This window comes from Pristis pectinata, chromosome 9 (assembly GCF_009764475.1).
Source record: "Pristis pectinata isolate sPriPec2 chromosome 9, sPriPec2.1.pri, whole genome shotgun sequence".
NCBI classification, from domain to species: domain Eukaryota; kingdom Metazoa; phylum Chordata; class Chondrichthyes; order Rhinopristiformes; family Pristidae; genus Pristis; species Pristis pectinata.
In genome coordinates, this window is record NC_067413.1 from 36,028,204 (window position 1) to 36,054,331 (window position 26,128).

Genomic DNA, 26,128 nt, shown 5'->3' on the forward strand with positions numbered 1-26,128 from the left:
GTCTTGTTATTGTAAGCACTGACTGTCTTAAAAGTGACACATAACAATAATGCTGGCAATGTAAATGTAAAAATGGCAGATGCTAGAAACCTGAAATAAAAGCAGACAATGCGGGAAACACATAGCAGGTCAGTCCACATCATCTTCTCAGATGAATAATAGTGGCAAATCAAATTAAAAATGCTGCATTGATTTTCTCTTTTACAATAAAACATTTGTGCTTGGAAATTCATTGCCAATTGGTTGTGCTCAAGCAGCATCAGCAAGTTGTACTCCACTTCTGCAATTCATTGCAAAGAAGTTATGGGAACTGAATTTTGGAAGCAGAGTAAAATAGGCTGATGCTGCTATATAGCTCCTTGAACACAGCCAAGCAGCAACCAATTTTGAGCCATTATCTTTTTAAACTGGTGTCTGCTTTAGTAAATTAGTAATAAATCTGTGCATTGTAACTGAATGTTGATGTGGTGTACCCAAGTAACACTCCTTTCCTTCTCTGATGTAATCACCAAAATACTTCAAGTTGCGATGTCTCAGCATTCTGCCTCTTAACAACTCTTTGCTTTAGACCAATTTCATTTGGAGGGATTGCAGGTATAAACCAGCTGGGGTTAATTCTTGAAAGTCCATCTGTGACAGTTAAAGCTGTGCAGTTATAGCTTGCATCATATTTGTATATGTGGTTTATTTGCAAACGTTAAAGCATGCTTTTGAACGAAATTGCCAGAGTATAATGTTAAAGGTGCATTACGTTACTGCTCAACTCCCCACTCCAATTTACATAATTACCAAAGGGAGATTCAATGCTGGCCAATTACTGCTGATAATAAAAGAGGGCCATCACTTTCCTCTGCCCATCTCAGTTACTATTTCATGATGATAAGGTGCTAAGGAGTAGGAATTCATCTTCAGCTGCTTGCACTGAATGATTAGTGGCTGCATTGAAATCTTTGGAGCCAAATTTCAGAAATGGAGTATGACTGCAAACAGAAGTGACTGATGACATCTCTCCAACTCCCTTCTGTTGTTAGCCCAGTTAAAACCAAAGAGCCTAAAGAAAGAAGGAGGAACTCCCACTATGATTGATACATTGGGATCTCTCTGCACAATTTTTTCTTGGGATGTTCTGAGCCAATAATATTGGAACTGCAAGAATTACAGAGCATAGCTTGTTTGTTAATGCTATGTTGCTGTCATGTCTGTAAGGTGGAGGAGCAGAGGGAAACAGCATCATATCCTGATCTCATGTCAGCATACTGTTATGATGTTTAAACACGGCATCCTCAATTAAGCATAAAGTCTCTTTCACTTGCATTGTTAATATTTGCAAACAAATTAACATTGTGGAATTTCTTGAGCCAGAATGAAAATTGCTGTTAACCAATTTGATTTGTGAATTAAATTTTCTTATCACTAATTGATTCTAAATCATTAATGGCAGCTTTTTCACAATCTTGATTTTCAGTCATGCATAGTTTCATATTATTAAAGAAAGAAAAAAATAATCAAATTCTTAATAAGCAACTCATTGAAGAGATTCATAATTCTAACTGTACCGTACTAAAGATGGATGGGAAATAATTTCGTTCAAGCATTTTTCTTTACAATGTCTGAATATACATGGAGGCTCTTATTTGTGTGAATATAAGGAATGTGAAAGATGAGACAAAATCCATGCAAGAACACATTCACTCATAGTTGGAGTTAGAACCATAGAAAACTACAGCACAGAAAACAGGCCATTCAGCCCTTCTAGTCTGTGCCGAAACATTATTCTGCTAGTCCCATTTACCTGCCCCCAGCCCATACCCCTCCAAACCTCTCTCGTCCATGTATCTATCCAATTTACTCTTAAAAGTTAAGAGCGAGCCCACATTTACGGCTTATATTTCCTTGTACCTAAAAGTATTGATTACCCAGGGAAGATTGCACAGCTGTCGAAGAGTTCACCAGTATCATTGAAATGGAGGAACAGCAGTCAGGTTCCATAACCAACCTGCAGTTCTTTATAGCCTGCACCCCAAGGACTTGTATTTTTGTCCCTATTCAGTACCCTTATTGAATAGGGTGGACATTGATGTCAAGTGTTAGGAAGACTCCCTTCACTGTACTGATCCTATAGTTAATGAAAATCAAAATAAAAACTGCAGATCTGAAATGAAGACTTAAAATGCTGGAAAAACTCAGCAGACCAGGCAGCAGGACTCTCTCTGTTTGATGAAGGGTCTTCAACTTGAAACATTAACTTGTTTCTTTTTCCACAGTTGCTGCCTGACAAAATAACTTATTATAATTGTTTATTTTGCTTCACTTACATTCACTTGATTGACATTAGCATTAGGGGAAGGGATGCAAATGGACCAGCTTTTGATCATCAGTTGTTTTAAGTCAATGGAACCAAATACTGAGAGTTAAGGTTAACTGCTAGCTGATACTCCCACAAACTCCTACCACTGACAACCAAGTACATACCATACCCCAGATTTCCTCACAGGTAATCTTGTCCAGAATTTTAAGCTTCCCTTCTGCTAATGTCTAAGCAAAGCAAAAATAACAAATTGTAATGGGTTATTCCATCATTTCTCATGGGCAAATCTGGAGATTTAGTACCACCAGTCCAACTAATGATAGGATCAATACAGTGAAGGGAGTCCTCCCATCACTTGACATCTATCCCATCCAACCCTGAAAAGGAATGTAAAATGGGAGCCCTAGAGTTACTCTCTCTCATTCCACTCTGATCCATCAACATTGGTTCTTCTCTCACACTCTCAGCTATAGTCATAAGTCTTTTTGAAGGAAGCTCTCTCCTCTCCAACAGGATTCCCTCCTCCACACCACATCACACTGTAGGTCAAAGCAATTTTTGTTGATGTGTGGTGTTCCTTTGAAATAATAGCCTTTGGTTCCATAGTTTCTGATGTTGTGGTTTAGCTTACAGGATCAAATTTGCAGATATTGGTGGCATCAAGTATAAGTTTTGAGCTTAAATTATAATTGTTGCTTCTCACTTCACAGTTAATGCACACTGTGAATGCACAGTTAAAGCTTTGATCAGCCACATATGTAAAGGTTAAAATGTTTGCACAGACTGGGTCAATGCAACGGTGCTTTGACCAGTGTTACGTTTGTTCAGTTATACATTTCTATATTTGTGACTACCTTGTTAAAACTCAAATATTATATCTTCAGAACTTCATTCTTAACAAGCTCTAAAGTAGTGGTAACCATGCTGTGCTCTGTATTTGAAATTCACTTCCAATTATTTCAATTGAATTGAATTTCGGAAGTAGAGACCGGTGTACTACAGCTACGATGTGATGCAATTAGTGCTGATCTGCTGCCTGAACAAGAGATACCATTTCTAGCTTTCAGCATCTGGTCATAGTTGACCTGTCAGTAGTTATTGTTTATTGTTTTCTACATACTGGGAAATTTTAAGCTGAAGACTTGTCCTGGTTCAAATGGATGTTAAAAATCTTATAGCACCATTTCAAGAAGAGCGAAGGGTCCCTTCAGTTATCTCGGTAGCATTTCTCTCAACTTGGATATCAGAGCAGATTAATTGCATCTCACTACTATTTGTGGGAACTCACATGGCACAAGATGTCTCTTTCATCTGCTTCGTTTACCCAACCGACATTAGTCAAAATAATTAATTGGCAGAAGCTTTCTCAGGATGCCTGCCACAATAGCTTCACCAGAAGTTTATTACATATTCCATTTGCAGAAGCAAATCCGGTTCCCTCCAAAGTTTTGAGATAATGAGCAAGCCGGCTTCAGCACTCTGAAACATATGTGAAGGCTAGAATAAGCCATGATAAGAATGCACATTTCTTTTCTGAATGTAATCTTAACAGCAGTTATGCTTTGAAACATGTCCTCTGCAAAGCCTCTGGATTCAGACTGTCCCTGTTAATTTGCTGAGTGGGATGTCTCACTCTCCTGATCTCCATTTTCAATGTCACTCTATGTTTAATCTTGCACAGGTAATGCCGAGAGACATTTCCACTCTTCCTTCGCTCTTGGCAACCCAACCGAAACTAGCAAACCTCGTTTGAAAGAAAATCAGTGTCCAAAGACCTATGTGCTGAAAGACCCAACAATTGCCCTGCTTTTAGTAGAAATTAGTTTTCAATAAACTGAGAGGAATGTGACTTTAAATTTTAAGACCACATTCAGGACATCAAGAATTCTGTAGCTAACCCTATGAATGATGAATTATGGTGAACAAAATCAATACAGTGATTTGATAACATGAATACATTTTAAAACATTTCTGTACAGAGAAGCAATAATTGATCCATAAAAGAGAAGTCATGTCATAAAAAGTTATTACAGATATAGTGAACCAACTCAGTCATTCAATCCTGTTCAAAGGAAATTAGTGTTTTCTCAGACAATTTTTTTCTTCTGTTATCTCTCTTTTGAATTTATTAAAATGATGTGGCAGTATCTACAGACATTACACTTAAGAAGACATACATTTCTAAATCTGCAAAACATCTAGATTGCAAAGTAAAAATTGCAACTCTCCTTGGTCATATGGCAATTGCATTCTGACTGCACATTGGCCATGTTTGTTTAACAATAAGTAGACTTTGGGGACTTAAAATCACAAACTCTTTAAACACAGCTCAGACTCAGAGGCAAGAATAAGTTAATCATGCATAATGTAATCTAATATTGTCATGAGAAGGTACCAGTAAAAATATAGCATCCAACTTAAGAAGAAGTTAGACAGGAAGACACATATGTATACAAAATTAGGTCACTGCATGTTGTGTGCTGAATTCCCGCATTAGCCTGCATTTATATAGTGACTTCTAACACTGTAAAACATCCCAAGGTGCCTCATTTGAAAATTTCACTTCTTTTGGAAATGCAAATCGAGCAGGTTCTATTACAGGCATCCAACCAGCAGTGATAATAGAATATAGAACAGTACAGCACAGGAACAGGCCCTTCGGCTCACAATGTTGTGCCAAACTAATTAAACTAGTAATTAAGTGCCTAACTAAGCTAATCCCTTCTGCCCACACAATGTCCTTATCCCTCCATTCTCAGCACATTCCCATGCCTATCTAAGAGCCTCTTAAATGCTTCTATCGTATTTGCCTCCACTACCACTACCATAATATGCGCTTTGCTGGTATGTGCTTGTGTTCCATTCATCTACATTGATGGCACTTGGCTCTACATCCATCCCTGTATGGCCATGCCATTGGAACCAGCCACAATTACATTGAACAAAATCTTAGGAGGACTAAAATAATTGTTTTAAGTCTCACCAACCTCTTTACCCTAACATTTAATTGACAGATTTTACTCTTAGGAAAAGCAATGAGCCATGAAAGGACATAGAGAGTGTTGACCAAAAATTTGTTGATAAAAATGGAATTTTAAAGAAGGACAGTGAGCTCGAGCAGTTTGGCAAGGGGAGGTTGAGGTGGTGGGAGTAAGAAACCTTATAGCCTTCAATGGCTTTCTCAGGATAGTAATATATCACATAATTCCCAAAAATTGTTGTACCCAAAGAATGGTCATAATCTAGAATTCAGTGCTTTTGAAGGATGTGTTCAAGCGGGAATTGGATAGGTACAAGAGGAAATCATTTGCAGGCTTGATCTGATTGTTCTAGTCAGCATTGCCACCAACTCAATGAGCTCAACAGTCTCCTTCTGGTCCATAATAATTCCATGATTCGAAAAAATTACTCTTGCTTCTGAGGCAGGCAGGGCTGATTGGGTCTTCTCACTTTAAGTCCACAGTTTGTAGCCAATGACAAAACACGGCAGGCAAGCAGGCAAAACTGATGGAGTGCAATGGTCTCAGAGGCTCGTAGAGTGTGGAGGATGTTATGGAGACAGAGAGCAGCAAAGCCATTGAAGGAGTTTAAAACAATTATGAGATTTTTAAACCTTCCAAGCTCAGGGTACAGTTCCCAATGCAGAGTTGGTTGTGTAGAATTAAACACAGTCTACTACTCGTAGTACTTTTGTCTGCTCGATACAAATTGCGGGGATGACATCATCTAACTTTACCTTCCTGATTGTTCCCATTGTAACTTCAGCAATGAGTTTTGATCCAACCCCCACACTCCAGCCTCCTGGATTGTACAAGCATCTATTGTTAATCACCCTGTTCCTCCTCACCTCCATGCTAGAATAGATTTATAATTTACAGTTCAGGAGTAAAACTGGCTTGGTAATTGGCCATCACTATGAAAGCTAATTTTCACCTTTTTTTAAAGAAAAATTGCTTTTTACTTCCATTTGGAAACATGAACTGAGCAGTTTCTATAAGAGGCAGTCAAGTGGCCACACAAGATTTATGTTCAAGTGGCAAGTTGAAAATCTGTAATAATACCTCCTTTCCTGGTGTGAGAATATATTCTGTCCATCTATATTGATGACACTTGGCTCCACGTCTGTCACCAAGCAGCCACACCACCGAATAAGTCACAATTACACTGAACAAAACAGTGGGAGGATTGACATGATTAAGTCTCATCAACCTCTCTCACCAAACTTTTGGTTACTTTTTCCCTAGTATCTCCTTTTCTCTGAATCAATATTTTTTGATTACCCTCTGCACGGCACTTGAGAATATGTTTTTTTCTGAATGCCTTCTCATACTAGAGGGCATACATTTAAGGTGAGAGGGGATGAGTTCAAAGGAGATGTGCGGAGCAAGCTTTTTACAGAGTGGTAGGTACCTGGAATGCACTGCCAGGGGTGGTAGCGGAGGTAGATATGATCGAGGCATTTAAGAGGCTCTTAGATAGGCACATAGATGTGCAGACAATGGTGGGATATAGACATTGTGTAGACAGAAGGGATTAGTTTAATTAGGCATTTAATTACTAGTTTAATTAGTTCAGCACAATATCATGGGCCAAAGGGCCTGGTCCAGTGCTGTACTGTTCTATGTTCTATGAATTCATGTGAATTCAAATTCTTCTGGAATTGATGAGAAATTGACATTGAAGTACCATTAATAACAAAACAAAGTGGAAACATTGCTTGAAGAAATTGTGTTATCAGACCTTGAATTATAAACTTTCAGCTAAGTGGAGTGAACTATAATTGCATTTCAAATGTTCTACTTGATGCAATTGTAATGATTACGATCAGCAGAAATAATATGAGACATTACAACTAAACCAAAAGTTAATGAAAACCCAGAATCTGAAATGACCAAACAAGCTGCAAGAAATGTTGAACAGGTTGATTTGTCTCTGATAGAGAATGCATAATTACTGTTTTGATAAAGGTCACGTCCAAATTATAAAGCTATCCCCTTTCAGATACTCATCAACCCTGTTCTGCATTTCTTGCATCATATGGTTCTATTTCAGAATTGCATTTGCTGCCTATCACTATTATCAGCTACTCCTTTTCAACAAAATGTTAAAAGAATCTGTGCAGATGGTCATAATAATGGGGTGACTGCATATCAGAAGTGTATCCTGTTTGACAAGTGTATTCTATTTAATAGCACATTTTCTTTTTGTTACTATTTTATGTTTCTCGTTAGGTTCACATGGGAACCCATATGTGGAATAACTCTCCAGCAAGACGAGGACGTCGTTTGTCAGTAGAGAACCCAATGGCTTTACTAGGCGGTGATGCTGTGAAGTTCTCAGAGATGTTTCAAAAGGACTTGGCAGCTCGGGCAATGAATGTTGACGCAACATTCTGGAACCAGTACGCTGCGGCCATCACGAATGGTCTAGCCATGAAAAATAACGAGATTTCTGTTATACAGAATGGAGGCATCCCTCAGCTCCCTGTTAGCCTGGGGGCCAGCAGTATCCCAGCTTTAACTAGTGTGGCCAGCGGAATGGACAGGGTTCGTACAGGGAGCAGCCCACCTGTTGCTAGTCTGGAGAAACAAAGCACAGAAGGAGGTGCAAGTCGCCCATTCGCTAGATTTATCGAAGATGGCAAAGAAATTGGCATTAACTAAAACATGGCACTCTCAAACACAAGTAACAAATGGACCATTTTACCTTTGGAATCTTGTACTATATTGTGTACAGTTTTTGGAGCATACCTTCAATAGTTGTTAAGATATGACTTCAACTCCAAATACTCAGTTGTTGTGTTTTTCTTGCTCCTTTACTCATAGCCAGAATCACAAAAGTTTCATATTCTGGTTATGGTTTGAGTTGTCTTGCAAGATTTGCATGGTACTACTTGTTTCAATAGTAAATTTTACAGAAAAGTACTTCAAAATTTTTAGAAAAATTGTACATTCAGAAAATTAATAGGCCCTTGGTTACAATGAATGGACAAACTGTGGATTGGAAACTAGGTTGGGCCAGGGCTCTAACTTAGTTCCTTGACAACGGTACTCAGAGTGAATCACTAAAGGGCCTGGAAAGCATAAGCTGACTGGAGAATGGATGGACAAGTGCGCTAATTGTCTTCACATGAAGTAGAAACTTGAAATTATATTTTTTTTCTTTGAAGATATCCTGCTCTGTTTTAAAAAAAAGGTGATTTTTGTGTCCCCAGAGATGTGTTCTATGAAAAGTGTGCTCATCTGTACTATTTATGATGTCAAGATTATGCGGGTCAGAAATAGTATCCAGTCCCACAGTAAATTTATGTGTTATTTGCATAAGTATATGCAAAGTATATACAAACAGCTACATGTTTCTCATACAAAAAAAACTTAAGAGTCTGTTACTGACAGCTTTGTTACAACCACATTAATTTAAATTGAACCCAGATACTTCGGTGAAGTCTGGAAGTCTCTCTTCTCATCTTTAGGAAGAATATAAGGTTGCAGACATGTCATTTTTATTCTTTTTATTCCAAATGCAAGCGATTGCTATTGTAACCGCTTTCTGGGGGATGGGGGGTGGGAATGAGAAAAATTAAATGTTTTTGAAGCTGCTATCTAGCCCTTTTAAGTCAGAGATGTATTTCAGATAAAAGAGGATAAAGTTTTGTGTGAGGAAGTGAAATCTCCATTAAATGACATTTTAAAACTTTAGCATGTGACTTGCTCTAGATGCATTCACTTCCAACTTCAGTTACCATAAAATCCAGTGTATAAGTTGCACCAGTGTACAAGTCACTTTTACACACACGGTCTTTGAGGAGTGCTCAAAACTAAACATATACACCATATTTTACAGTATTTTTGAGAGAACACACCCTACTTGTTCCTGAAATCATATAAATGGGATTTTTTAAGTCTATTTGTGAAATAGAGCATCTCATCACAGGAAATATATTTTCTTCAGTTTAACATTTTTGTGTTAAAACATTACTTTTACAGACCTCATGAAAACACTGTTATTTCCCACCCCTCCTCCCCCAAACTAACTACAGTGCCTGCTATTTTATTTTAAATATTAATATTTAATTGATCAATTGGTACATATTAATTGCTAGCCCAACTCAGCACACTAATAAAGGTTATTAAATGGCATGCAATCTGAGGAGTAAGGATGTGCCTGGTGCCACTGAACTTCAAGTCATTTAAAATGTACATAATATGTTATTTTTATTTAAAGACTAGAACCCTTAAAGATTTATTCCAGCCTCTTTTTAGTACAATTAACATTTTCCTTAAAAAAATTCTGTCTGAGCACTTTTAATACAGCTCAATTAATTTGAATGGCTTAGAGTCCACATTAAAATGGCATAGACAGGAATTTATGCAAACGTGTTAATGGGTGTGTTAAAACTGCAGAAAGGAAACTGAAACCACCAGAGTCCTATATTGTTTAATTGGTTAGAAATTGGACATTTTATTTGTCCCCTAAAATAGGTGTCAACATAAAATCTTTTATTGTTATTTTCTCCTATGAAAAATAACTTTTACATGCTGCAGCTCATGGGAAAGTTACTCTGGATCTGGCAGGCTCTACTTTTATTGTCCTGTTTCCATTGTTTTTGTAAAACAGATGCCAAGATGTGAGGCGCAAAGAGATTTTCTTTTAGTTCGCATGCCAGTATGAATCTGGCTTTGCTCCATTTTTATAGTGACCGTAGATGGGGGCATTTGTACACTGGAGCACAAGTTTTCTGCCCCATGCTTTTAGAGTCGCTTATATTTTGCACACTTTGTGGAGCTTTTGACAAATGAGAGAAGAGCTCATGAAGAAACTTTAAACCACCGTCCCCATCAGCCCAAACTCCCCCTATGTACATGCCACTATTTACTGCAAGTTAGAGAAGAGAGTCTTGTTTAAATTCCATTAAACTTGCTAATTCAGGATTTCCTTCAACTGGAACCCTCATCTTCATTTGGTGACATCCAATTGTAAATGCACATCTGGAACGGTTGCTGTAAAGCCTGACTGAAGTGCTGTGAAAATCCACATCACATGCATTTATCCACTTCAAGTGTTGGCAGTAGTTCCCTGCTCTGAGGTACTGCTAAGTTACCAGCAGCAACCCCTGTTATGGATGTGCCTGTTCTTCCTGAAGTCACTATTAGCCATGTGCACAGAGATGTGAAAGTGAAAGCTGTTACAAACATGTTCTCAATTCATGGAACAGAGCACATCTTTGGTTATGTACCAATCGATTATTCTGATTGACAAGATGTTCTTCCTAGAGCAAGATGATAATACCACCCCGTCCTTTGTGAGTCTAAATTTTGTTGCATTACACAACAGAAGGGACAAAATGCAGACCTGGAAGTGAAGCAAAATGAAGTCCAGTGGAGTAACTTTATTTCGTTTCTGAAGGTTCTCTTGAATATTGTTGTAGGTCTGATCTTTGTGCCACTTGACCTTTAGGAGGGTGAAGCTCCTCCTCTGAACAATTTTACTGAATAGATCAGCAAACAGGAAATCCCATTTTGTACTTCTTCATTAAATTATCGACTGGAGGAATTTCACACCAAACTGAGTTAATTCTGTGATGAAGCTGGGATAAGTTAAATACCTTGCACCTTATCATATGGCTGAGATGAGTAAAAGAGGACTCTGACCTTCTTAAACCCAGCAGATTTAAGGTTGAACAAAATTTCCATAATGTAAAGACAAGTATTACATGTATGATAAGATGGCCTATCTTATGAATCTGATGAAAGTGTTGTAAACTTTCTTTAATCTTTAAAATGCTGGAAATGCCATTCAACCCAGCTATTTTTCTCCTTGGCATACTTTGGAAACAAATGGTAAAAGAGTGACACAACAAGTGATCGTTTATTAATGGTACACCATAGTAAGAGTCTGACAATGTTTCGAATCTGCATTATTATTAAGTAAGCTAGCAAATTGGGATGGGTGGAGCTTAATCAAAACTTGAACTAACAGTAACCGTTTCGTGTACAGTACTACCTCATTTTTATTTGCATTGGAAGCACGGTGGACGGTAGTGTAAAAACTGCTAATTGTTTGAAACTGCTTTTGAAGAGATATTGCAATATGAATTGGGCAAAAGACATGGTAATCTCAAGGTGGAGTTTGCACAGCAGGTATATTGAATGGATTAAAAGTGGGACAATCTGCTCGTTGAAAAGAAAAATTTAGGACTCCTTTAAGGAAAATTAAAAAGAATCACTTTACTGGTTGTTTCTGCCATCTTGTTACAATCAACCAACATGAAGTGTCAAGATCAATTGTAGAAGAGCTGTTTTGCCCCCTTCGAAAATAGTTGTATTTACTGCAAGGGGATTTGTTCCTACAGTGAGAACAATGTGTCAATCCTGTGGTACTTCCACCTTTTTAGCACTAAGTGTGGGTGATTATGGGAACCTTTCAAGAGCATAAATAAAATGAAACAAAATAAGTTGTAAGGTGGCTTAACGTTGCTGTATTTTCAGCAGTTGAATGTTTTATTTATCTGTGTCATTTTTGGTGTGAAATTTTTGTTATCCAAATGTTAGCATTTGGTACCATGTAGTGTTCTATCCATAAGGATCTGTAACTTAAGACTTCTAAAGCAATGTAAATAGGGCAGTAGGTAGACGGAACCCTTTTGCATTCAGATGCTGGTTGTTCCTCTCTACATGGTGAAGAGAGACACTATTTTTATACTGCGATACCATGTGGGGCTGGGAAACCAACCTGAACAACTTGGGAATTGTTACCTATATCCAATATTTTTATTAAACCTTGTTGGCTTGACACATCTACTGACTGAAATGGATGTCTTAGTCTAGGTTACTATTTTGTCATATGGAATAAATAAAAAAAATGCAGGATATGATTTGCAAGGTAAAAATGTGTTTTTTTCTTTCCTGACCTGTCAATTTTCAAAGAAAAACAGAATACTGGCAATAGGAGTTTGTGGTTTATGATGATGTCCTTCTATAGAACCTGTTAATGAAAGTATTTAACACTGCAGTATCCTTTTTGAACGGAACTTGATGTAAGTGTTATCTAATTTAAAATAAACTATTAAATGTGAATTATTAATTGACCTGCTGGGGGTTAAAATGGGAGCATCTTTCATTGGCTAATTTCTTAATATCAAGTGGAATACTACTTCCAAAATTGAGATGCTATATCTCATTTAATCTTTGTTTATTACATATTTAAGGAATACATAATAAATGGTAGGAAACTATAAAGCATAAAGGAACAGGAGGAGCTTGGAATGTATACCATTAATGCCTGAGGTGGCAGGACAGGTAGATAAAGTATTGGGGATGCTTGGCATTATTGATTGAGGAATAGATTGAAGGTTGTGCTAGAATTATATAAAGTGCCACTTAGGCCACAGTTAGTGTGGACATTTAGTCACTGCATTACAGAAAGGATGCAATAACACTGGAGAGGGTGCAAAAGAGATTTGAGAGGATATTGCCAAAGCTAGTTTATAATTTTTTGGGGTAATTGTCCAGGTTGGGTTTATTTATGTTGGAACAAAAAGGATAAAGGGGAAATTTAATTGAGGTGCATGAAGTTATGAGAGGCCTACTCAGACTGAACAGGAAGATCCATTTCCCTTAGCAGTCAGGTCAATATATAAATTCATTTGTATAAGGATTGAAGGAGAATTTTCATCTGAAGAGTGTAAGAGTCTAGGATTCACTGGAGAAACAAAGGACTGCAGATGCTGGAATTCATCTAGAATTCATTGCCTGAATGCGTAATGGAGACAGAAACCCTCAGCACATTTAAAAGATCCCTGATTGAGCATCATAACAACCATTACCTATGACACTAAGGATGAAGAAGATGGGGACGGGGAGAAAATGTAGCTCCTTTTTTGGCAAGTGTGACATGGACATGATGGGCTTCTTTGCCTCCTTCCACTTCATAAATGTCCAACTTTTCCAGTGGGCTATTTAGATCAGAGGAAGCAAGGATTCAAATTATCATATCCCTCCCTTCCATAGTTCACTGATTCTCCTGCCAATATTAAATGTATGCTTCATTGCACTGCTGCATATTTCTTTCTTCAACCTTTGCAATTATCTTAAAGTAACATACAAGCTTTGTAAAATATATAACAAAAGAGTGGATCAACCCTAAATTCCTCATCACTGCCAAAGTTGTACAATCTGATGCAAAATAAAACTCCCTCTTGTAATAACTGCTTTATAAATTGCACTCAAGCAATAAATGAGGATATCTCTTGTTCCCTCATTTACTCTGTTCCCATGAAATTTTGATACTAATTTTCAACATTAACAATGGTCTCTGACAATTTTTTAAACTTCATTTAACTATTAATTGATGTGCCTCAGATACTAAGCTCTGAGTGGAAGAAACAAAAGAGTCTCTTCATTAAAAGAGAAATTAAGAGGGTACTTCTTCTAGCAAGTTTTCAGGATGAGAATTACATACAACACTGATAACATTATTCCATACTCTAAACCAGTAAGATAAATGGCAGAGAAAAGAAAAAGTAAGACTTTGTTTTCTGACTATTGACAAAACACCAGGGATAGACCAAATAACTCATTAAAGTTGTTGCCTTTAAGTTTAGTTAACATCAGTAGGGAAAACATTTACATCTCAGTTCTGTGTTGGGATATACTAATTGAGTCTTAAACTTAAAATATGACATCTACTTTGAAGAAACCATGTAGAGCATGATTTGCCATTAATTCCATAAAGATACTTGTAAGTACAAACACTGATTTAAATTATAAATCCCTGAAATATACATAAATATTATTTAATATGCATATTGTTCCACAGGCACCAGAGTGGGATTACCTTTTTCTTTACAAGTTTTTACAACCACAGTTTCCGGGAGAATACTATAACTTCAATCATAACACATTGAGATACTAAAAAAAACCTTCTATAAATGTGAACAGAAACACTATACTTTTTGTTAATTTGCACATTTCGTTAATGTGATCTTTTATAAGTATCTGCTTCAAAGGGTGCAGGGTTAGCAGTGCTGAGCTACAGTGATAAATTCACTGTGCTCTAGACAGGAGAGCAGCTCCTCCATCTTGGCTGCACCCACCAACATCCAACTATGTCAATTAAACTTTAGTGTGAGCAAAGAATCAACCAGACATTTATTTGCTAATGCAGGGGAAGAAAAATACCTTCACAAGGTGACCTTCAGAGCGTTTGACAGAATTTTCTGCACTGATTAATTGCCAACTTTATTCCAGTTATCCTCTTAATTTCTATATAAATAATATATAAACTACATCACACTAAAGTTCTGCAGTAAATAATGTTCATTAAACGCTGCATCAGTTGTGCCGCAGACTTGGAATAAGACCTTGGATTGCCAACGTAATGGCATCACGATTTTTGATCGACATATAATCTAGTAAATGCCAATTATTGATTCAAAAGTAAATTTCATATCCTAATCTTTAAAGATGGAAAACAGTTCAAACTAGATCAGACAAATGTTTTAAATTAATGAATGTGAAACGTGTACCTGTTCAAAATAAGATTTGCAAATATAAAATTATACTACCAAAACATTTAATCCAGTTTTTTTAATGCCAGTATAAATTAAAGGATCGCCATTTTAAGATTCCACATCAGAAAGCAAGGAAGTATGCAAATCCAACGCAACGACTAAAATCGTTAAGCATTACTGAATTCAATGCAGAATTCTAAAAATACCATTGCAGTTGCTTGTAAAACTGAAGTGTTTTTATTTGGGGGAGACCAGGGGAGGGGTGGGAATGCAGGTAAACTGTATACTTATTGTGACTCAGTTGCAGAACTCTGATTTTGCGGAGGAAACAACCAGATTGTACGAGATTGGCGGAAATTTGATTTATGACCATATCAATAGCGCATAAACACAGGTGAAGTCACTCATAAAAATCAAAATAATAAAATTACACCACAGAAAAAGTACGTTCCCAAACCCCGACGGTAAAATCAAGACAATCTTCTGAATATTCAACATATTGTTTGTTATTTTGAGGAATATTAAACAGAGATCGGGAGGACTCACGTGGAAAAACAATGTATACTGTTCGAAGATTAAAAGATGAAGCATTGAATCAGAAAAGGGAAACGTAAAGGAGGTGAGGGATATATCATGAAAGAATGAACCAAGAACACGGTAGTGCTAAAGTCGGCTAGACTGAGCTTAATTATGTTTGTCAACCCAGGACCGGCAAGTCTAAAATGAAGTCTAGGAATAGCGTCGTAGTTTCCTCTAAATTAGAAATTATGAGCAACTATTTCCACTACCCTGCACAGAACTCCGGCCTAACATTCCTGAGCTCAGTTTGGATTTCCCTCTTATTGCCCCACTTAATCGCTGATGATTATTCACTCGAAGATATTTGGGCCAACACATCCCATAAAAAGACACCCTGGTTTCAAAAATATATCTTGAGAGACCTTGAAGTTAACATTCCTGTCAAGACGGGACCATTTCTCAGACCACCTGAGACTAGATAATACTGGTATAACAATTTCGCGTGATCAGGTTAGACTGCTGCACATACTATTTATATGTAAATCTGAAGTGATGGCTTCTCATTGATCTAAACTGGGCATCCGTCGCCGTTTAGCTTCTCATTTGCGACTGCAGTGTTCAGTTGGAGCAGGCTCCTCCTAATGCAAGACGGAAACATTGCGGAAGTCTGAAATAAAAGCAGAAGATGTTAAGGAAAATCTCAGCAACTGCGAAGAAAAAGTAACAGTGATGTGATCTTTCTTCAGAATCTATGTGTCCTTTTCCTAGAGTTACATCTGAGATATCAATCATCAATATTCAGAGGCAAAAAATAAACTGCTGGAGGAACTCGGCGAGTCGAGCAGCATCTGTGGGGGGAGGGTGGGGAGAGAGTCTCTTGTGTCATCAGTATTCAGGATTCAGAGATAAAATAGTCATGCCATACTACACGTGAAATATTTACATACCTACAACTAATGATTAGCTCCTTAGCAGGTTTTAGAACTGAGAAAATTTTAAACTTCAGGAACAAATGATGTTGAAATCACAGATATTGAACAGTACTACGACGATTTCTCAATAATATTTGTGTTTAAGCACTTTTGTTATATAAAACTTATTGTTTTAAAGAACCCAGTCTACAATTTTAAAAAAAAAGATCTGCAACTTTTACCAGTCACAGGTTATTCAATAATGATATAATATCAGAAAAGCGATAGAAACATTCAGCGGGTCGGGCAGCAACTGTAGATAGAGAAATAGAGTTTCACGTTTTCAAGTCGGAGACCCTTCGTCAGATTCTCCAGTTAAACTAACTTGGGAAAGTGTTCAGCTTGCGGCTAAACAGATCTCGTTAAAGTCGTGTGAAGAGTGATGTTAAGGCTGGTATTAACATATAGAACACCCAGTGGTTAATCGTTGGAAACCATTCCACTCTCTTAGTGATTGACAGTTGTCAACATTTCCGTCCTGTCCCGAGAGCTACACTACACTTCAGGCACTTGGGATAAAATTACATTGAACGTTCTGCAGGTTTGGAAGTGGACGTGAACATAAGGGTCAGCCGCATCGAACTACATAAATGTGCACAAAGATGTGGATGAATTATAATTTATTCTATATTTGCACCGAACAATATGCAAGTTTTCGAAACATCAACATTCTTATTCTTCAGCAGTTAGCTGGAAGTGACTCCCATATTCTAAGAGTTAAATTTTAAAAATCCCCAAATGGGGAAGGAATTTTTAGACCCATCCGGGACCGTTGTGAGCTCGTTGGTAAATTAGACCGGGATGTAGAGGGTGGAGTACACGTGAGCCGGAGGTCATCATTGTCCACTCTCCAACCGGACTCCCAGAAAAGCGTCACTGAAATGTTTAAATGTCTGTTAAACGCTGAAGTTTTGCGTCTCGACTTCGCCTACCCATCTCCAAATAGACCGATAACTCAAACAGAACACGTTCAGTATCTCATTTGTGGTGCTAAACTGTGAATTTTAAACCTTAAGGCGGGGATACTGTGCTTCAAAAATTGATGTTTTCCTCGGTTTAGTTCCTGTCCCTCTGCGTCCCACCTACATAATGGTTAAAAACACATTGTCACAAACTTGCCTCAGGGACCGATGTTGCCTCTTATTTAAATAACTCTTACTCGGAACTTCCAATGTTATAATTGAGGAGGGTTGCATTGCACTTAAGTTATCTTCAAGTGGTTGCTGGGTTTCCTTACAGTAAGTCCTTTTGTTTAATTCACGCTCGCAATCCCGTAAACTAACACATTATCAACACGAAGCAGAACTTCGCAGGTTGTAGAAATGTAAAACAGAAACTGCTAGAAACTCATTTCCTCTCTGACTGTGTGGGTCCACTTAGTAATGACGTGGAGGCTTATCGATGATTTGTTTGCAACCGTGCGAGCGAATTTGCAATTCATTTACGAACCATCGCAGTCACCTCGAAGGACACTATTTCAGTTTAAGACTTGGATTGATACTAAAGATTTCCTTTGTAACAACATTGAATGCCATTTTGCAAACTAAAACGGCGCTGGGTCCACAGCAGGAAGGAATGCGTTGAAATCAGAGTCGGAAATGTCCGTATTTGTTCTCAGAGTTTCACCTTCAATTCCCAAAATGTGGCTTCTGTGTTAAATATGTTTTCCAAATTCCTTATTCTGTCCGAGGGGGTTCTGTCGATTGTGATTTAAAGAGACTCCTCCGCCCCCATGATGTTACGTTAAGTCTAAATAAACGTTGGGTTTATGTTACTCCCTGGTTGGTGATTTTAATTGCTGCTCGGGTTTACGACCTGTAGAAGACATTTCCTGCTTTCCAAGTTGCAATGGTTTCCTTGTCCCGGCAGCGGGTGACTGAGATTGCTGAGTGGATGGGGTGCACCAGACAGAATGGCCAGGTAAAGCGAACAAGAGGGTGTAAACTCTTCCAAAACAAACCATCGTCGCAAAGATGCTTGCTTGCTAATGAGCCGAAAGATAAACTCCCGGCACAATGCAAAAAGCAATGCAATTTAAATAGTCCCATATTATTCATAGTTACTTTGAACCGCATAATCAATATTCGGTGAATTAATTTTATTTCTGAATTTATTACAGGATCTTGACGGAAGCCTTCCCAGAACTTAAAAGCTTCCAATGAACAGATAGCCGTCGTTAAGGTTGCTTGGTGCTCCCTGTAACTGCAGTGCCAACAGGCAACATTTATACCTATTTCTCGTTAGGGACTCATCCATCCCTTCCTGTTGCCACGTTTACAAGAGACTTGGTGATTGTAAGTCGCCAGTTTTATTATTTGATTATTGCAGGGGAGATGACCGCTCAGTAGATTGCAACGAGCACAGCATTAATTCTTAATAAATCAATTATATCAGAATGTCGGATCCACTTAAAGGGCAATTTAACAGGAGCCAATGAACTGTCAAAAAAGATTGCTTGCTAATGTGCAAACAGGTGGGTTTTTGAATGCAAGTGTCGGAGGAATAGAACTGAATAGGATTATGTGGATAAATGAAATATCATTGGGAGCATCTGTGAAGTTTAACAGCTGCTTCGGTCTCCCACCGGTGTGAGTACGAAGTATAAGGTGTCTCATTGGGTCGGCTTTCTAGCTGTGATTTGCCCGTGAAATTACTGTAATCGTGAAGGTTAATCACGCCCAGTGATTAACCTCGCTGTTCATGGGCGCTACTATGAAGATGCAACACATCACTCTACTTACAGAGAACTGCGGATATTTTAAAACCGCGAGTTTCGCTGTGATACCAGCAGAGGCTGTTTACTTGAAGGTTGTTGGGGTAAGATACCCAAACCGCAAACGTTTATGCGTGTGTGAGAGACAGCCAATGGTTTTGCAAACTTTTCGTTTCTTTGTATTGCAAATTATTACCACGGAAATTAACCCAGTATTACATCATAATTCTCAGATATTGGTACGCTATAAATTATTCATAAAATGCCACGGTTATCTTTAAACTGACAACAACGAAATGGGGGGCTAATTCATAACAGGAGTCAAGAGTTCTTTCTGACTATAGAGTTATCAATCTGAGGCTGCAAAAGTGCCCTTTCTCAAAGTATATGGGGATACCGGTCAGCTACGACTAGTCAAGCATTGCTGCAATGGAAATGATTTCATTGCACAAGTGTACGGTTGCAGGAGTAGGGTAGGCGATATGAAATGCATTTCTGAGATTTATTGCAACTCTAAACACAGGGACCCAATAAAGAGCTTCTAAATTTGAATGCTTAAAATGTTTTGCATTTCTATAGCTCGCTCTTGTAGCCTGAAATCGCTTCACAGTATGAGGACTACAACAGGCACTATTGTACTAATGGTAACCAGACAGACAACGGCGAAGGCGACCTGACCTATGCGTCAACGCTGAGAGTTCATCTCCTAATCAGTAGAAGAACAGAATGTACACCAGGCGGCAGAATCACGAAAATAAAAGGATTTCTTTTAAAAAAAAACATGCTCCTGAATTCGCCCCAATGAACGCGAGTGCACATTAAACAAATATGTTTTTTTAAGGATCCATCAGCAGTTCAGTTTACTATTTTTCATTTAAAATTGCAGGAAATTACTTCGGCTACCTGCTGGGAGATTTATAGGGGTTTCATTACCTTGGTAAATTAGTCACCGTTTTATTCTTGTGTTATGATTTAATGAACGCACTTAAAACGTGGCTTGTGGCTGTAATATATGTTCTTTATTTCCAACCACATCGGCAATATCAAATTATTTAGACTGTATTTTGTTAAAGACATCAATTATAATTTAAATGCTAATGTATGCTTTCCCCTAGGTATCATCACGGATTCTTTCCGATAAATTACACGTAAGACGAAGCGATATTTAATAAAATATAGTACATTTGAGTCCTGTTTCTTTTTATATGTTAAACTATTATTTTAAAATCTTGTTTAATTGTTGGTCCCTCGATTATTTCTTGAGGCGTGAGATGAAATTGGTCAGTGGGCAAAAGATAGCAGTGGATCACATTAAACAAATCAGCATTTATATGTGGCTGGCATCAGTTAGATCCTTGAGTAATTCAAGCACTCCGGACAGGAAGAAAGTCGCTGCTTTCAGAGGGTGGGGGAATTTAAGAGATAATCACTTGCTAAAGACGGTGAGAAATTCTAGCGAAGTAGCAGATTTAATAACTGGATTTTAATCATCATAGTTATATAGTAGAATGTGACGTGTTGGCAGCTTTTACGGTACATTAAGTCTTTACGAATATGATATAAACGAGTGGCACTCATCTGCGGCGATAGTTCCCGGTAATGTAAGCCACTATGTGCCAGAATAAATAATTCTGTCCAAACGAAACGGTTCTGGAGCTTCTAGCACAAGAATTCGCAACCAGTAGTGCTGTGGTTACATAGAACTTCATTGCAAACTAACAAGGGATTCCATACAGTGTCACCACAGAGTTAACGTTTGTTCAAGTTTCTTTCCATTATTCCTCGGGATTTGATCAAAATACTAATATGATACGTGCGAACATTTATCATTGACATAGAGCGGTTGGCTGAAAATGAATGAGGAAACTAAATGACGGGGCTGCAAGGTCGTGGCCCCATGTGGCTGGAAGTAAGCCTTCAAGGATTGTGGCTGAGATAATAAAAAAAATGGGTCCAAGCAAATTGTTTTATAATACATTTTTGTTTTGCTTTAGCTCTCATTGTATGCACACACTTGTAATCCATGTAGTCCATTGTGGAGCCGAATGTATTGGAGTACAACTGAATTAAATCAGATCTTGTATAGAATATATTTGTGGAAAATTGAATATTTCCCCTGGTAATTGAATCTGAAATGGCATTAACAATGCTGAATAAACTCTCTGTTTGGGTGTTCCTTGCAATTTATAGTGGTAGTAGCGAGCACCTGGGACTTGGCTTCTATTTGCTCCATCAGAAGCCCATGTTAGATTTTGATCCACGGGGAAGGGCAGGGATTTGAGGGAAACTTGGAGGGGAGAGAGGAAGAGAATTATTTTGTACAACTAGTTGTGAGTTGGATTGCGTTCCCTGAAAGGCTGGTACAAGATGATTTAATGGTAAATTCAAAAAGGCATTGGGTAATTTCTTGGGGGAGGAAACATTGCAAAGATATATGTAAAGGGTTAGGAAGTCAGATGAATTGGATAGCTTTCTCCAAAGAGCCAGCATGGACGCAAATGGACTCGCTAGCTAAATACAAGATGCTGGAGGAACTCAGCTGGTCAGGGAGCATCTATGGAGGGAAATGGACAGTTGACATGTGTTCCTTCATCTGGACCCGAAATGTCAACTGTCTAGTTCCCGCCACAGATGCTGCCTGACCCACTGAGTTGCCCCAGCACCCTGTGTGTTGTTTGAGATTCTAGCATCTGCAATCTCTTGTGTCTCCAATGGACTCATGATCTGCTGTTATGATACTAACCAAGAATATGCCCCAAAATTGCTCTCAAAGATGAATACAAGGGGCAGCTGTGTTCAGAGTGGATGTTCCAGCCTGCTCTTTACCTGCTGTAGAGAAATTGGGACTGAGGCAAACAGTCGCACACAAGCTGAGTGTTACCTTGCAACAAGAGGGAGCTCTGACTTACAGAAACATTTCTGATATTTCCACTGACAAAGTTCTGTGCAGAAAGGATGAAGTTTCTTCCTGCCTTGGCATTTTTCTTGGCAGAGGAGGATAACGCGTAAGGAAGTGCTGCCAAAGATATCAAGCATAGTCCACAGAACTCAAAGGTTCAGTGATTTATAATATCAGGATTAAGCAACTCCATTCCCATTTCTTAAGTTTTACTGTATATAGATCCAGCCACTGAAGAGAGGCTGCAAAAGGCAGGTGGGGACTCAATTAGCTTCCTTAGGTGACCAGCAGAGCAACTTAACTTTATAGGGGGTGAGGGGTTGGTGGCAGTCCAAGGCAGGAATCACCGGAGATCTCTCCTTTTAGTCCTGCTTTGTAAAATGGGATTAGCAATAGACTCTCAAAAAAGCTTTTGGCTTGCCCAAGCCCAGAATACCATTCCCCTCCTTTCCACCTCCCCCCCACCTCCCCCCCCCCCCCCAACTGTCCAGTTTGTCTTCCCCAAGCACCTGGAGCCCATGAAGCCTTCCATGTGCCTCTGATCTCATTTGGGTCCCAGCTGCCGTGCAAGAGTTGTCCATTAATATTCTACCGCCACTGTCAATGTCTCTGAAGTTATTGGGTGCAATGGCCTTTTCCATACCACCTTCTGCTACCTTTTAATATCAGCTCTGCAATGTATGAATCAGTTGCTGCATCACACGTGATGTCCATGGGTTTGGGTATAGTTGCCTGAAAATGCTTTAAGCCACTGCCGAAAAAGAGAGTGACAGAGTAGCAGAGGAACTCTCTTACAGAAATACCTGCACCCAACAAGCTTCTAGATTAAATTCTGAGATAAAGGTATTGTTGTATGAGGAGAGGTTAGGAAAGACACATAACCACTGGAGCTTTGAGGAGTTAGAGGTGATCTTATTGAGATTGCAATGCATTTACAGCTATTTCCTTAGTCTAGAATTAAGGGACATGGTCTCAAGATAAGAAGTTAGCCATTCAGGGCTGAGATATGAAGGAATTTATTCATTTAAGATACTTTTAAATCTATAAGGTCAATCTCTAGAGGCCTGTGGATGCTCAGTTATTGAGTATATTCATGACTGTGATCAATAAAGGAATGGAGGGAAGTAGTGATTGGCATAAAGTGGGTTTGAACTACAGGACTGCCCTTGATCCCATTAGATGGATCTCTCCTGTTTTTATTTCTTCCATGTGTATGTAACCACTGCCATCAAGTTACACACCCACAGCCTTTCCTCAGTCTCCTTCCAGATTACCAAAGGGAATATCAAAGAGTCTACTTTCTGATTCCCGAGTGGAATAAACTCTGGAAGAAATCTGAAAATCTGGATTGTTTCCAATCTGCCCCACCGAAGCACTGAGCAACAGTCTGGTAGCAATTTAGATGTCCAAAGTGAGCTTTCTTCAAGTACATTGTAGCTTTTTAACAATAACACAATCCATTAAACTGAAATGTGTAGCAGTTGCCTGTCTGCTTAGGGGAGGGTTGAATCAATCTCCTTGCTCATATGGAGCAGGCATTTGGATAATGAACCTCTTATAGTCACGGGATGTTTAGCCATGTCTTGCTATTTTCCAGTTTTTGCAATAAATTAATTGCAGTTGTTGAATCTACTTAAAAGAAAACTGATCTATTTCAGAAGTTTATTCGAGGAATATATTGGTATGGGATCTAAATGCTTGATTTGTGTGTAAACTCACCAGAATGCTGACATGAACTGAAACATTTCCAAGTTTTCGGCCAGAACAGGAAGAGCTGAAATAAAGGCCTCTTGCAATCCAGATTTGCGCAGGAGCTTAGGGAGTGTCAGAGTGTCTAAATGAAAGGTCCTGTAGGAGCTGGTAAGTCAAATTAAGATGATGTTAGTTGATTTTGAAGTGCCCAAATCACTTATTGGTATTTGTGCCCAATACAGTTATTGTGGAGGAATGCCAGAGCCAGGCCGCTCAAATGCTGCACTGCCAGCAATATCTACAGATCCTAGCACACCAACCTTCCAATAATTGTGGGAAATTGACCCCGCAAACTTCAGCATGGGACAGATGGAGAACTATGTCTTTAACTGCAAGATTCCCATAGCAAACCCATCTGGAAGTGGTGGCCAGGGTAGATGTTCAGAGGCTGGTAAGTCTTGGGGCGAGCCAAAAGGAGAAAATTAATGAGCATAGTCTCAGGATAAGAGATCATCTACATAGGATTGAGATAAGAAATTTCTTGCGAGTGGAGGTTGTAAATCTGTATGTTCAACAATTGGTCATCCACAGCTCTCTTTACTTCAAGAGAAGCTATCCCTTTTGGTAATCTGAAAAAGGCAATGGGTGGGTAAATTGAGAGTTGCATTTACATAGAAACACAGAATATTGGAGCAAGGGTAGCTCTTTGAACCCATTCCACCATTCAATACAATTATGGCCAATTCTCGATCTCAATACCAAATTCCTGTTCATAAGAACGCAGTGGGAGTCAATGTCATTTCCTTTCTTTTGCATCTTTCTCCACTTCCTTCTCAGCTTTCAACAGCAGTCAATGAACTCAAGTGATATCAGGCAGGTACCGATATAGAATCATAGAGTTCTGAGTTTCTCACTGAATTCCATCGTTATTCTCCCCAAGTTATCGCACTGCTGCTTTTCTCGAACCACAGGAGTCATTGGCCTCAGGTTGGAGACAGAAGAGGCTGCAGATGCTGGAATCTGGAGCAACAAATGATCTGCTGGAGGAACCCAGCGGGTTGAGCAGCAACTGTGGGGGGTGGGGGGGGAGAAGGAAATATTGACGTTTCAGGTCAAAATCCTGCATCGCGTGGCAGCTGCAACAGGACAATACTAACACACTGTACTGCACAACAAGCCAATCTGGAGTGGAGACACAAGAGACTGCTGATGCTGGAATCTGGAGCAACAAACAATCTGCTGGAGGAACTCAGTGGGTCAAGCAGCATCTGTGGGAGGAAAGGAATTGTCGACTTTTCGGGTCGAAACCCAACCCCATCCCTGTTCCCCTCCCCTACCTGGCACTACCTGCCTGTCATCTTACACTCCTCCTCAATCCACCAATCACCTCAGACTCCTTTCTCACCACGCCCCTTCTCCTCTTTATACTGGCCATCTCGCCTCTCCACTCTCAGTCCTCATTGCAGGGTTTTGAACCAAAACATCAACAATTCCTTTCCCCCCCCCACAGATGCTGCTTGACTTGCTGAGTTCCTCCAGCAGATTGTTTGTTGAAGCCAACCTAGACAGCTGTGCTGAAATCTGGAATAAGATTTGAAACTTTATCTTTTAGGTTATTGCAGACCATCCAATATGCTGGACTGTGACCATGATCATTCAGGTAAATTATTACAATGTAATGACCTTTTGGAAGCATGAGTTAGGAGACATGCACTTAAAACGCACCATGGGATTTTAGTTCAATTAATTAATAAAAACATATATAATTTTTTAAATATCAATCCTATGACCATGAAGCCATCAGATTGTCATGAAAACCCCTTTTGCTTCACTAAACACATTTAGGGAAGGAAATTTGCTCTCCTTATGTAGTCTGGCCTATTTGTGACTCTGACTCAAAGCAACAGAGTTAACTCTTCATTGATCTTTGAAATGATCTAATAAGCTATTTGGTTCAAGGGCAATTAGAGCTGGGCAGTTAGAGCTGGGCAGTAAAAGCTGGCTCTGCTAGCCTCCAATCCATCCCCAGCACTTGAATGAATAAAAGAAAAAAATGCCTGGGGTAAATGAGTCAGTTGTGAGTTGTAGCTTGTAAACATGCCTGCTAAAAGATTGACATTGCCTTCTATGCAATGAAAGGCTGTAAGTTTTCATGAGAGTTTGGTGTTGGAGAGGAATAAATGAGAATTAGGTTAATTGGCAATACTTTACATTGTGGCACTTGGACCACCACCCTAGTAGATGGTCTTGCTGGGTTGTCTTACCATAGCATCTTTCTTAAGGCGTGCAATTTTTAAAATCTTTTCCCAGTTTTTTGTGTACTGAACAGTGTAAATCTTTACTAACATCCACCACCATTAGAATATCTGAATTAATTATTTTTCCTTTTGTAGTTGTTTACTTTTTAATTCTGACAGGAACCCTTAAAGTGCTGACACAAGAGATTGCAGATACTGGAATATGGAGCAACAAACAAGGTGCTGGAGGAACTCAGCAGGTCAGGCAGTATCTGTGG

The 26,128-nt window shown here is 38.8% G+C and overlaps 1 protein-coding gene across 2 annotated transcripts in view; it reads left to right on the forward strand.

The window, feature by feature from the left end:
* Positions 1–12,334, forward strand: part of LOC127574640 (sal-like protein 3) — a 60,975-nt gene extending 48,641 nt beyond the window's left edge. For both annotated transcript variants that reach the window (XM_052023811.1, XM_052023812.1), the window contains one exon: positions 7,540–12,334. In XM_052023811.1, coding sequence (XP_051879771.1) covers positions 7,540–7,971 — 432 coding nt within the window. In that variant the 3' untranslated portion in view covers positions 7,972–12,334. The remainder of the gene's footprint in view (positions 1–7,539) is intronic.
* The last annotated feature ends 13,794 nt before the right edge of the window (positions 12,335–26,128 follow it).